The sequence below is a fragment of the Lactuca virosa genome, chromosome 8 (assembly GCF_052849685.1).
Source record: "Lactuca virosa cultivar CGN04683 chromosome 8, Lactuca_virosa_CGN04683_v6, whole genome shotgun sequence".
NCBI lineage: Eukaryota > Viridiplantae > Streptophyta > Magnoliopsida > Asterales > Asteraceae > Lactuca > Lactuca virosa.
The window spans coordinates 216,343,072-216,357,031 of NC_136433.1; the positions used below are offsets into that span (position 1 = coordinate 216,343,072).

The 13,960-nt window shown below is 33.0% G+C and overlaps 1 protein-coding gene across 1 annotated transcript; it reads left to right on the forward strand.

Annotated features, from left to right (window-relative positions):
* The first annotated feature begins 2,607 nt into the window (after positions 1–2,607).
* APM1 (aminopeptidase M1) lies at positions 2,608–7,932 on the forward strand. The gene is made up of 18 exons (XM_079064856.1): positions 2,608–2,912; positions 3,001–3,146; positions 3,892–3,994; positions 4,220–4,406; positions 4,559–4,652; positions 4,737–4,890; positions 4,970–5,074; positions 5,174–5,290; positions 5,406–5,519; positions 5,592–5,774; positions 5,885–6,140; positions 6,277–6,398; positions 6,524–6,621; positions 6,703–6,880; positions 7,008–7,122; positions 7,203–7,345; positions 7,415–7,492; positions 7,593–7,932. Exons 1-18 carry the CDS (start codon positions 2,685–2,687, stop codon positions 7,776–7,778), a joined length of 2,607 nt encoding a protein of 868 aa, XP_078920982.1. The 5' UTR covers positions 2,608–2,684; the 3' UTR covers positions 7,779–7,932.
* Positions 7,933–13,960: the final 6,028 nt, after the last annotated feature.

A 13,960-nucleotide genomic window follows, 5' to 3' on the forward strand; every position in this document is an offset into this window, starting at 1 on the left:
TTTTGATAATATGTTAGTTATCTCATTAAAGAATCCAAGATCTCATGTGGAACTGCAAGCCATTATATCAATCATTTCGTACATAAGTCATTTTGGAATGATATGGATTATGACATATGGTTTAGGACTTATGATTTATGGCTTAATGCATATGGATTAGGACTTAGGGCTTAGTTCTCATGGTTTAAGGCCTATAGCTTATATGGCTTATGGCGTTAGCTCACGGATTAAGACTTAGGACTTAGGCTTACAGTTCGTGTCGTATGGCTTGTGACTTATGAATTATGAATAATAATGTATAACATATGGCTTATGCTTCTAGCCCATGGCTTAGGGTGTATAGTTTAAGGCGTAAGATATATAGCTTGTGGCTTAGGACTTAAGGCTTAGAGCTTGTTCCTTATGTATTATGACTTAAGGATTGTGGATTATGCATATGACGTATGTCATAAGACTTAAGGATTTTGAATTAAGGCTTCTGATTTATGATTTAAGGCTTAGTGTTTATGGCTCAAGGCTTATGGCTTATGAATTACGACTTATGGCTTATTGCTTATAGCTTAGGGCATATGGGTTAAGGATTAAGGCTTATAGGTTATCACTTATGGCTTATGGCTTATGGCTTACGACTTAATGCTTAAGGCTTATAGCTTAGGGCTTAAAGCTCATTCCTACAAGCCCACACTAATGCATACCCCACCCACCTCGACTTCATCCCCACCTCCACACCCATCCACCTACCCAACCCACATACTACCCACCTCACCTATATCTACATCCATACTCATACGCCCACCACCCTCACCACATATGTACCTACACCACCCAAATATATACCTACCCTACCCTCACACCCACACCCACATGCTCACCCCACCTTACCCCATATTTATCCTAACCACACCCTCATCACATACATGCACCTATATTTATACACCCATTGCACAAGCCCACACCAACACATACCCTACCCCCACCACACCTCTAACTCACCTGACACTTCCATACTACACACCCTATCCCTACCACCTTGTCCTACACAAACCTCCTCATACCCATACTCACACCCACACCTATATCCCCACCTTACCCTTACATTCACCCACCCATCGTTGCACTGACACCCATAACTACATGCATTACTATGTAAATAGGTTTTAACTTTCATTGTTGTATTTAACTCTTCAGGTTGAGTTTACATATATTTCGAGTTTATTCTAATTTTAATTATATATATATATATATATATATATATATATATATATATATATATATAGTTTATTTAATATTTTTTATATTTAAAATATGTTAATTGCTTCAAATATATTTAAAATTTCACCACCAACCCACTCGCTCACTCCATGCCTCAACAACTACCATTACCCCACCTTACTTCTACGCCACCGACCTTAACATCAACACCCATATACACCCCTCCCCACCCCACCTAGACCTACACACCCCAACCGATCCCACATCGACATGCATACGGTTATGCCCGTGCAAACGTCAACACAATATCAAATATAAGAATTGGTTTATATATTTTTTTTTATGATTTTTTATTATTAATCAAATATTTGAACAAACACATTATTTATTAGTAATCACAAGACAATAAAAAAACCATGTTGCACTGCATATGAAATTTTGAATATGAATTTGATTCCCTCTATCCTTCCTCTTCTAAAAAATTTATATTATCAATTATCAATTTTTTATTTCCTCACATGTAGAAACCCTAAATTTTGGTGAAACCACCCAAGGGTACAATGCACACTAGGACCGCTGAGCTCTACATTAGCTCCATATTCTCCTTTGTCAGCCACTCTATTTGGCTTTATTTTTATTTTTACTTCTATAAGCCTATTGTTCTATTATAGTCAGAGTTGTAAACGAACCGAACGTTCAACGAACTGTTCGTGAACCGTTCGGGGAAAAATTCGTTTATGTAATAAATGAACGGACATGAACACATATTCCCATTCGTTTTATTAAATGAACGAACATGAACAAATATCTTGTCCGTTCAATTATGTTCGTGAACGTTCGTTTATGTTGTTGTTTACGTTCGTTTATGTTCGTTCATTTAAGATCCTTTTATATTCATATATGTTAAATTATGTTTGATTGCATTATTATATTTTATGTTTGTTTATGTTAATATATGTTTAATTATGTTTGTTTATGTTCGTTCGTTTATCATGTTCACATACATAAATACACGAAGATGAACAATGTAATTTGTTAAATGAATGAATATGAATAAGAAAAATCGTTTGTTTATCCGTTCGCATTCGTTCTTTTGTTCAGCTAAATTAAATGAACGAACATAAATAACCCTCGACCCTAATTATAAAATATCTTGTTCAAAGTGTTTCATGGTGTTACGAAATTAAAGAATTTATCGTAAATATTGGCAACCATATACAGCCCGTTAAAACCTATTTCACCGGTCCCACAGGTCCATTTCACAAGACACCCTTATTTTTTATTTTATTTTTTTAAATAAATTAGTTTAATTTATCATTTTCTCTTAAATCAAAGCTTATTTTACGAAAACTCCCTCAGGAAAATAGTTTCTCCACCCGATAAGAGCAATCCTCCCCTATAAATACCTCTCTACAATACAGAAGTACATAAACAGATCATTTAACCTTCTCTCGAACGCAAGCATCTGAAAAATGGCGAAGAAGTACGAGCAATTTAGATGCCAACCGAGGCTTCCAAAATTTGCTATCCCGAAAAGGTACGATCTCAAGCTCATACCAGACCTCATCGCCTGTAAGTTTTCAGGAACCGTCGAGATCTCTATCGATATCGTCGCCGATACCAAGTTCATTGTCCTCAATGCCGCAGACCTCTCCGTAGATTCCAAATCTGTTCGATTCCAATCGAAAAGCGAGTCAAAAGTAAGCATCTGATTTCATTTTTTTTTTGCTTCTCGTATATGTTTAATAGTAAGAGTAATTTAATTAATGGGAGTGTACGTGATCAAAGGGATTGGAGCCTTTGCAAGTAGAATTTTTTGAAGACGATGAGATTTTGGTGCTGGAGTTCGGTGAAACTTTGGCTCTCGGTCTTGCTGTATTACATTTAAGTTTTGAAGGCACACTGAATGATCAAATGAAAGGTTTTTACAGAAGGTAATTCGTCCTTGATCTTGTTGACATTTTTATTTACTAGACTTTTTGAAAGTAATTTGTATTTGTTTCTGATGATTAATCCAGTCTTGATTTGTATTGCATAACCTAACTAGTAAGATATAAACTTGTTTGTGAATTCATATCTTCTTTCTGTCAGTTTGAAAACTTAGTAAAGTGGCTTCTTCATACATGCTATTATAAAAACTATGACAGTAAATAACCTATAAAGATGTTTCTTTAATCATGTCCTAAAATGAAATGATTAAACGACGGACAAAGTCCAGATGTTTATGATTAAAGTAAAGATATTAGACAAAATTAATTAACCTGATCTTGATGTGTGGTTTAAGAGCTAATTGATAGAACTCCAAGATTATTACCTTGTATCCATTGGAATTGTGATTGTTGCTTATGCAATGATGACAATGGCAGGAATGATCAATGATTTAGTTTCTGAATTTGAGTTTTCGCTTCGCACTTGTACTCCTGTTAATGTGTATCCATAAAATGCCATTTTCCATAATAGGCTAATGCAAAGTCATCATCAATGAAGTTTAAGGTTAGCTACAATTTACTAATTTGGCTAATTTATAAAGAAATAAGATGACTTTTTAGACTTTCCGATTATCATTATTCAAGTTGATGAAGTTACAGTAATTGAAGAGATTGTTTGCCTCTCCAACTTTTAGACAAACAAACTATCACTATTCAGGTATTAACTGCAACTGTTGAATGGATTTGACAGTTCATATGAACATAATGGTGAGAAGAAGAACATGGCTGTAACACAATTTGAACCAGCTGATGCCAGAAGATGTTTTCCTTGTTGGGATGAACCTGCTTGTAAGGTATGACTAATATCTTCATATGTTGTTCTGATTTCTTTTACATTTATATTTTGTTCAATTGCTCAAAATTGTGCTAATTTTATTTTTATCCCACCAAATCACGCATTGGTGTTTGATTAAATCTTCCCCTAAAAAGGGTATATGCCACCTGGGATCTGAATCTTCCCATATAAGACACCATAATTGCTCAAAATTGTGCTAATTTCTTGTTTGTTCACTTATTAGGCTACATTCAAGATTACACTAGAGGTGCCTTCAGAACTTGTAGCCCTTTCAAATATGCCAGTTCTTGATGAAAAGGTGGAGGGCAACATAAAGATTGTCCAATACCAGGAATCCCCAATCATGTCTACATATTTAGTGGCAGCTGTTGTTGGTTTGTTTGATTATGTTGAAGACCAAACACCTGATGGTATGATACTATAATACAAGGCTAAATGCAATACATGACAACTTACCTTTGTTTATTTCTGTTTTATAGCATCCTACTTTCATTATCTTCTGTTTTATAGCATCCCACATCCACAAGGGCAAATTGGTAAAAAAGTTTGAACTCTCTTACAGGAATCAAAGTTAGGGTATATTGCCAAGTTGGAAAGGCAAATCAAGGGAAGTTTGCATTAGATGTTGCTGTTAAGACCCTTGGTTTATACAAAGAGTATGCTCTATTTTCTCATCTTCACACTTTCAATTTTTTCTGACTTTCTTTATGCATTCTAACCCTGTATTATGAGTTATGCAGCTACTTTGAAACACCTTATTCACTACCCAAATTGGACATGATTGCAATCCCTGATTTTGCTGCTGGAGCCATGGAGAATTATGGTTTGGTTACATACAGAGAAACAGCTCTACTTTATGATGAAAAACACTCTGCAGCTGCAAACAAACAGAGGGTAAAGTACATTGATATTACCAATTTACCCTTCTATCTACAATAGTAACTGACTGGAAACTGGATGACTAATTATACAGGTGGCAACTGTTGTAGCTCATGAACTTGCACATCAATGGTTTGGAAATCTTGTGACAATGGAGTGGTGGACACATTTGTGGCTAAATGAAGGATTTGCCACTTGGGTAATAATCACCCAATTATAAAATTGTGCTTTCGTTTTTTTTTTCTTCTTGTTAAGACATTATGCTTATAACTTATAAGTTATTGTAATTGTAAATCAGGTAAGCTATTTAGCTGCTGATGGATTGTTCCCAGAATGGAAGATCTGGACTCAGTTTCTTGATGAAAGCACTGAAGGTCTTCGACTTGATGGGCTTTCAGAATCACACCCTATTGAGGTGAAATAAATAGCATTATGCTTTCAGATAATGAGTTCTAGGGTTAAATGTGACAATTGACAAATAGCAACATACTCCATGATATATTTACATTTGTAACAAATTTCTTTTGCAGGTGGAAATCAATCATGCAGGTGAAATAGATGAAATTTTTGATGCAATCAGCTATCGCAAGGGCGCTTCCGTCATTCGCATGCTGCAGAGCTATCTTGGTGCTACTGTTTTTCAGGTTTGGTTGCATGAATTTAACATATGATTTTACTAATTTTTTTAATTCTTTTTTTTTTTTCTATATCATCAGCGAGCACTTGCTAAATATATAAAAAAACACGCTGGCTCAAATGCAAAAACTGAGGACTTGTGGGCCGCCCTTGAGGAGGAATCTGGTGAGCCTGTGAACAAACTAATGAACTCATGGACAAAGCAAAAAGGTTATCCAGTTGTCTCTGTTAAACTAAAAGACAACAAATTGGAATTTGAACAGGTTTTCATCTCACTCTTACGTATCTTTACTTACTTTCATCCATATCTTTAATATAGCATCAATTTTTTATGAATTCTTTTTATGAATTTCTGGTTGTTATGTATTTATAGGTTCAATTTTTGTCAAGTGGTTGCGAAGCAGAAGGGCAATGGGTTGTCCCCATAACATTATGTTGTGGCTCATATGAAGCAAGAAAGAGCTTCTTACTTGAAAAAAAATCACAAACTGTTGATGAATCATCAAGTAGTTGGATAAAAGTCAATGTTGACCGGGCAGGGTTTTACCGAGTCAAATATGATGAACAATTGTCAGCCAAATTACGATCTGCCATTGAAAGTAAAAAGTTATCTGCCATGGATCGATATGGTAATCTTTGATATTTTATTATTATCCTCAAAGAAACTAAACATGATCCTGGAATGTAAAAATATTAAAATAATATATATTTATTATTATTATTATTATTATTATTATTATTATAATCTTTTGTTTCTACTGACAGGAATTCTAGATGACTCGTTTGCATTGTCTATGGCTGGCCAGTTGCCTTTATCTTCTTTGCTTACATTGATGGGTGCTTACAGAGAGGAACCTGATTATACAGTGTTGTCAAACTTAATCAGTGTAATGACTAATGACTACTCTACCCTAGTCAATACTTGTTTTAGTCTCTATTATTTTCAATATGAAGATGAGGAGGGCATTCATGTCTTTTTGATGCTTTTTTTTTTCGCTATCACAATTCACAGGTTAGCTCTAAAGTTGCAAGAATTGTGGCTGATGCTGATAACACATTGCTGGACAACATTAAGATGTTCTTCATCAACCTTTTCCAGTACTCTGCAGAGTTAGTTTTTTTAACTCCTCATACTATTATTAAGGATTTATAATTATTGGGTTTAATTTATTTTGTATTTATGTTATGCAGGAGGATTGGTTTTGATTGTAAAGAAGGGGAAAGCCACTTGGATGCTTTGTTGAGAGGAGAGCTTTTTGCTACACTGGCTGTGTTTGGACACGAGGAAACATTAATAGAAGCAAACAAACGCTTCCAGGCATTTTTGGAAGATAGAAACACACATCTTCTTCCACCCGATATAAGAAGGGTTAGATTTAGCCCTAGCCCCTTTTTCTTCTGTTCAAAAACATATTCAAGAAAATAACAGCACACTTACAGAAGGGCAAATTTGTAAAAACACATGACTTAATTAGAAAACACCTTCTTTTTGACAGGCAGTGTATGTTGCTGTAATGAAAAAGGTGACATCAACAGACAGATCTGGTTTGGATTCGCTTTTGAAAGTTTACAGAGAGACTGATCTAAGTCAGGAAAAGACTCGGATATTAGGTGATTGATCAAAATTGTCCTTTTTTAAAAAAAAAATCAATATTATATTGTACTAAGAGAAATAAGTGGTTATGTTGTAGGTGCCCTTGGATCTTGTAGTGACCCAGACATAATTCTTGAAGTCCTTAACTTTTTGTTGACCCGTGAGGTTCGAAGTCAAGATGTTGTGTTTGGATTGGGTGTTAGCAGAGAAGGTCGTGAAGTGGCTTGGAATTGGTTCAAGGTTTGTTTAAACTAATTATTTTATATTATCTGTTACCTTAAACCCTAAACCCTGAACCCTGAAACACAGGAAAATTGGGAACACATCTCGAGTACTTGGGGGCGTGGATTTTTGATCACACGCTTTGTCAGTGCACTTGTATCACCGGTTTGTCTTCGTCAACTCAAATATTTTTATTATTATAGAAGTGTTTAGATGTTGGTATTATGAATAAAAATATGTAATTTTTTTTTTTTGATATTTGTAGTTTTCGTCAATTGAGAAAGCGGAGGAGGTGCAAGCGTTTTTTGTGACGCGTGGTAAGCCTTCGATTATGAGGACATTGAAGCAGAGCCTTGAGAGGGTTCATATAAATGCAAAGTGGCTTGACACCATTCGAAATGAGAAAGGGCTTGCTGAGTGTGTTCAAGAACTCGCATACAGGAAATACTAGATTTCGATTTCGTATTTTGTTTATTTGTTTTGGTTATAAACCTTTTTTTTATTGTCTTCCTTTTTATGGTCGTCATACTATGTTTACATTTTACATAAATGAACGACTTTGTTTCTTAAAACCTATATAAAAGAGACCTCTTGCTAGACAAAAACTTGGATATATATATTTTTTTAATAACTAAACTAATGGGTTAATGGGAATATGATTTAATCTAGTAAACTATATATTTATGTCTGTTACTTTTTTTTAAGGATATGATCTAAAAGCTTTTAAGTTTGTCAAAAAGTTAAGCATGAATTTATGTGATAAAGCTTAAAACTTGTAACCTTTTTTTTTTTTTTTCACACATTTAAGTATTTAACATTTATCATATCAACTTCTTTTTAACCGGTCACCCTATGCGTAAAGATAAAGTAAGAGTTTTTAAATTTTTTTACAGATAAAGTAAAAAGTTTTTTAAAGTTTTTTTTAACATAAGACGGGAGGGTATGGTTGGGGAGTTTTCCTTATTTTTTGTGGGCCATACCACCTTTTCCCTTCACTTTTATTTCCTTCACCTAAACCCAATGAATGAATTGGAAACTTCTCTCACTATTTTTTTTATTTTAAGAAAATATATATATTTCCTATAAATATTATACTCATTTTGTAGGGATTTAAAAACCATGAGTTTTGAATATATATATATATATATATATATATATTATAATTTTTAGTATGTTTATAATTTATTAAGCATTAAAAAAGATAAAAAAAAAAAAATTGGACAATAGGAATAAGAGAGAGAGTGAGGGAATGGGATCCCTCACCACCTTTCCCTCGGTCTAGGGATGGTGTTCGGTGACAGGGAAAGATTCTCTCACTCTTTCTCTCACCCATACCGTCCAACCTAAGAGGTAAAAGTCTTTCCCTCACCCATACCGTCCAACCTAAGAGGTAAAAGTCTTGGTTTGAAAAGGAATAATGACTTAAAAGGGTAATATATTTTTCGATTTGTACACATTTGGTCACTGAGTTTTTTTTTTCATCCACATTTACTCTTCAACTTGTTAAACTTTATACATTTAGTCCTTATGACTGGCTACTCCAGGTTACCCGGTAAAAATGACTTAATAGGGTAATATATTTTTCACTTTGTATATAGTCCTTAATATTTATGTACACATTTAGTCTTTTTTTTTTTTTTTTTTTTTTTTGCAAAATAAGTCATTTTTTTGTACTCATTGAGTACTTATGAATGATTTTTTATTTTTTCTCACGAAATCTTACGTGAAACATTCATTAATGAGGTGTATGAGGCTTTTGATGTTTATATCCATCGTGATCTCGACTACTTAGTTGCTTAGGTCATGTGTTCTGAACGTCATAACTTCTTCATATGATCTCGGATTTTAACGATCTTTATATCCATGCGTTCGTATTTTAGTCTACTACAACTTTCATTTAGATTACTCACATTAAAAAATAATATATTTTTACTTACGATTTTTACATCCATACGCGGTGGCGGATTTAGTATGGTCCCGGTGTTGCACCGACAACACCTGTTTTTTCTGTTCGCAGTGGAAAATTTTTCGCTTTTTTTTTTTTTTTTTTACGTTTATACCTATTTTCCATGTATCGGCAACACCTATTTCATCTCGGCAACACCTACTATGTATTACTGCGTCTTCCCCTATCCATACGTTTTTTATGAATGCATGTATGTATGTTTTTTTTTATAAAATCGTTAGTAAAAATATATTACATTTTAACGGGAGTAATCTTAATGGAAGTTGTAGTAGACTCAAAAAATAAACACGTGGATAAAGATCCTTAAAATCTGATATCGTATGAAGAAGTTACGATGTTCAAAATACAAGACCTAAGCCAAACCACAAGACTTACGCAACCAAGCAGTCGAGATCGCATTGGACATAAGCATCAACAACCCCAAGCACCTCATCAATGATTGTCTCACGTAAGATGTCGTGAAAAAAACCTAAAGAAATCATTCATAAGTACTGAATGGGTACACTTATTTTGAAACAAAAAAAATGTTAAGGACTAAATATGTACAAAAATATTAAGGACTAAATGTGTACAAAATGAAAAATATATTACCCTATCAAGTCATTTTTCCCGGCTAACCTGGAGTAACAGGTCATAAGGACTGAATGCGTACAGTTTAACAAGTTTAAGGGGTAAATGTGAATGAAAAAAAAAACTTAGTGACCAAATGTGTACAAATCGAATAATATGTTACCCTTTTAAGTCATTATCCCGTTTGAAAACCACTCTAGTTAGTTTATAGGTTTTGGGCTTTTGGCTAATTTAGTCGTTATTTAAACTTTGACATTATATTTAAATAAGTTATAATACATTTTTTAAACAATCAAACCCAAAATAGTTGTTTTTGTAACTTTTTGATCGAGGTTTTTTTCCTTTTAAAAATAATTGTTTGAATGATTTTCCGAAGGATATCATTTTGACAAACAAAATTTTCTAAATATATTTTTTTTGTAACTTTTACATTATTATCATTATATTTTAAAATATTATAAAATAATATCTACTATAATAAATAAAGATCCATTTTGCCAAATGTCAATCTCTCATGAATTTTGACACTTGTCATTTTGTGATATTTTTGAAAATAAATAATATCCACATGTAAATGTCTGGTTTTTTTTTTTCCAAATTTTAAAATTAAAAAGTCATATAATACTTATATTTATATATGTAAAATATTAAATATAATAAATGTGATATTTAATCTTTTTTTATCATTTGATATTTAAAAAATATTTATTATTTAAAAAATATTTAATCTTTTTTTAATCAACTCGTATAATACACGGGTTTTACACCTAATAATTTATTAAACAAAGGAATACAATAAGATAATAATAAGAACTCATTTCTGTATAGAAATGTAAACAATTATGAATTTTTTGTTCTTAATTGTTTAGCCCAAAACAAAAACTAATTATTAAAAAAGCAAAAATACTAAGGTGTTGTTTGTTTTTTCGAAGCGAAAATTAATGAAGTCTGCGGACCACCTCTGCAATCCTCTGTAGCAGAAGAGGTGGAACAAACGACTGCAGTCCATAGTAAGAAGCATGTTTGTTTTTTAACATCTGCAGACTGCTGCAGTAAACTGAAATTTAAATAAACTGATTTTATAAACTGAAAATACTTCTCAACACCAAAATTTTAATAATTCTAGTATTAAAACATCGAAAGAGTACTAAAAAGAACATATAAAAAAACAAAAATATAAAACTTTTTAAAAAAAACTTACAAAAATATAAAAGAAGCTAACAACTTTATTCTAGAAAAAAACTAATTTTAAAAAACATAAAAAAGAAAATAATAAAAAAATTAAGAAAGTATTGCAAACGATGTCTACAAATTTCGTAAAAAATTATACACGTTAAAAAAGATGAAACCGAAACTGAAAATATTATTAACAGAAAATGTAAAAAAATTAAAAAAAATCAAAGTTTTTTTTTAAAATCAAGTTAAAAAAATTTGTGGAAACTATAATAAGAAATTGTATCAAATCCGTAAATAAAAGCTTTTTTTTTTTAAAAAAAAAGTTTAAAATAATAAGTTATACAAAATTCTAAAAAAACACTTAAAAAAAATAAAAGTTGAAGAGCTTTGAAGAGGCAAGTCAAGTGCTGCGCCACGCAGCACACGCGCAGAGGTTTTGCAGTCTGAAGTCTTCCAAAAAACAAGCTACTGCGAGAGGGAAAGTGTTACGCGTGTGCTGCGCAGCGCAGCAGAAAATGGTTTGAAAATGTTTTTTTAAAAAAACAAACAACACCCAGTAGTTGTTCAAGTCTTCAAACGCGTATTCCAAATGAAATCAACTACGTAAATCAATTAAAATCAAATGTTAAATCAAACATCCATAATAGTGATAATAAGACTCATACCAAACTAATAGTAACATTCTAAATTTTCAAAAATTTCAAATATGTTAAAATAAACATATTATCCAAATAGGTAAAGATGCAAATGGCTCATAAGGAAAAATAAAACTTTTCAATCGAATAACAAAAAAAATGTATCAAGAAAATGTCTGAGATTTCATTTTGAAGTTAAAAAGAATTTTGTTAAAAATGATTTATTGACTTTTATTGACTTATGAAGGTGGAAAAAAAATGTTTTTAAAAAAATGTTTGGATTAGTTTTTTAATGACAAAAATCAATAAGTTAAAAAGTATTTGACTGAAAATTGTTTTTTGTTTGTTTTTTTATCGTAATAAGTTATAAGTCATTTCAATATGTCATAATTTGTTATTTCTTGAAAACTCCTTTTCAAAGGCTAAATAAAAAGGAGTTTTAAAATTCCTTATTAAGTATTCAAATATTTATTTATTTATTGACTTTTCGAAAAGTCAATAAGTTAATAAAAAGTTTTTAAATGAACACCCGAACACCCTCTAAGACTCCTTACTGTCATCACAAATACAAAACATTATGTTCTGACTTCTAAGGCTAGAGGGTGTGACTCACTAGCCAAGCTCGCCTCCAGCTCGCTAGCCTTGTATCCATCACTCTCATTTAAGTCGCTAGGTGCCTCACTAAAGATGGCTCGCTAGTCGGGAGCGAGGGGAAATAGAAATAGAATACGGAAAGAAAGGGAAATCATTGGATGGATTCATTTTCTTTTTTCATTTTTTTTTTCAAAATAAAAATAACTCAACATTTAGAGGCTACCACTCATTACCTAGATATTACCATTCTATCCATCATACGTTGCTTAAAAAAATCTTATTTGGCTTCAAAAAATCATATGTGGCAGCATGCTAAGGATGCTACCACTCTGATATAGGAAAAAAATACCTGATAACAAAGATCGATATGATCTGAGGTAGATGGATTTATAAATTCAGTTGATTCACTCTGATTAGTAAGAACATTTAGCTCACAACCAATATCCCACCCTCCACAATCACAAGCTCCACCAGATTTCCATATGTTAATAAAAGAAGATGGCACGTATGTGTACACCCCATAGGTGCTGTAAATGGAAGAGCGAAGAAGGTTATAACGACCTAATGAAGAGATCTGGTAAGGATGATGCAACAAAAAAGGAGAAAAAAACATGTGATTTGGTTTTTCTTTTTAATTTTAGGTTGTTGGTGTTGTCAATGGAAACATTTTTCAAAATTTTAGAAAATAACCCACAATTAATGATTGCATACCCGAACCATTCCACCTTCCAAAATTTCTACCACGTTGCTAAAAACCCATGAGTATACTGCACTCCAACCCATACCCCTAATATGTTAATAAGTCAAATTACTTCAGACTAGTAAGGATAACCCACGTTGCTCCATCTTTTGTGTCTAATAGACCAAATACTGCGCATGATATATATAGAGATATAATTACAACCCACGATGAATAAATTTCCAATGAGGAGTCTTTAGGTATTTAACATTTTCAATTTGTGGGTCTGGATCGATTGAGGGTATCTAGAGAAATTAAGATAATGAAGGAACATACCGAGAAGTATCAATGACTCAGGAAGGAAACCAAGAACTTGGAAAGCACTTGCACCGAACATGCCAGGACCCAGAATCTGGACAATCCATCAAAAAGATTTTCTACTGTAAAGAAGAGAGATTTAGGGTTGTAGTGGTTGACTGAGAGAGGGATTTAGGGTTTCCTTCGGTTACCCCCTTCACATCTTTGTAAATCTTCATATGGTGGATGATAGAGATGAGAGAAAAGCTAGTGGAGAAGGAGAGACGAGAAGGTGGAGGTGTCGATTAGGGGTTGTTCAACTGGTAGCTTCGATTGACGATTGATGAGTCGTAGTTGTCGATCGGCGCTACAGTCGAAAGGAGTTGCAGTCGCCGAACCATTTAGTGTGAGAATCGATTTGGAAGAAATCTCAAACCCTTAACCTTAAACATGATGTGAAGCGATTTATCCATAATCTTCTTCGTCTCCGTCAATTCCTTGGGCTCACATAATTGGACGATGGTGGTAAATGAAGCGTTCTTCGAGAAGGAAGGTGCATCGCCACAGTCTGAGGCTAGAAGAGGCAACGAGGATTGGAGGCAGTGGATGTGGGTGAGGGGTAGAGACGAGGGACGCACATTTTAGATAAAGTGCCCTCCGTGTTTTTAATTTTTTTTACATGAGACACTAATTTAAGGGCACGCAATAATGCGTGA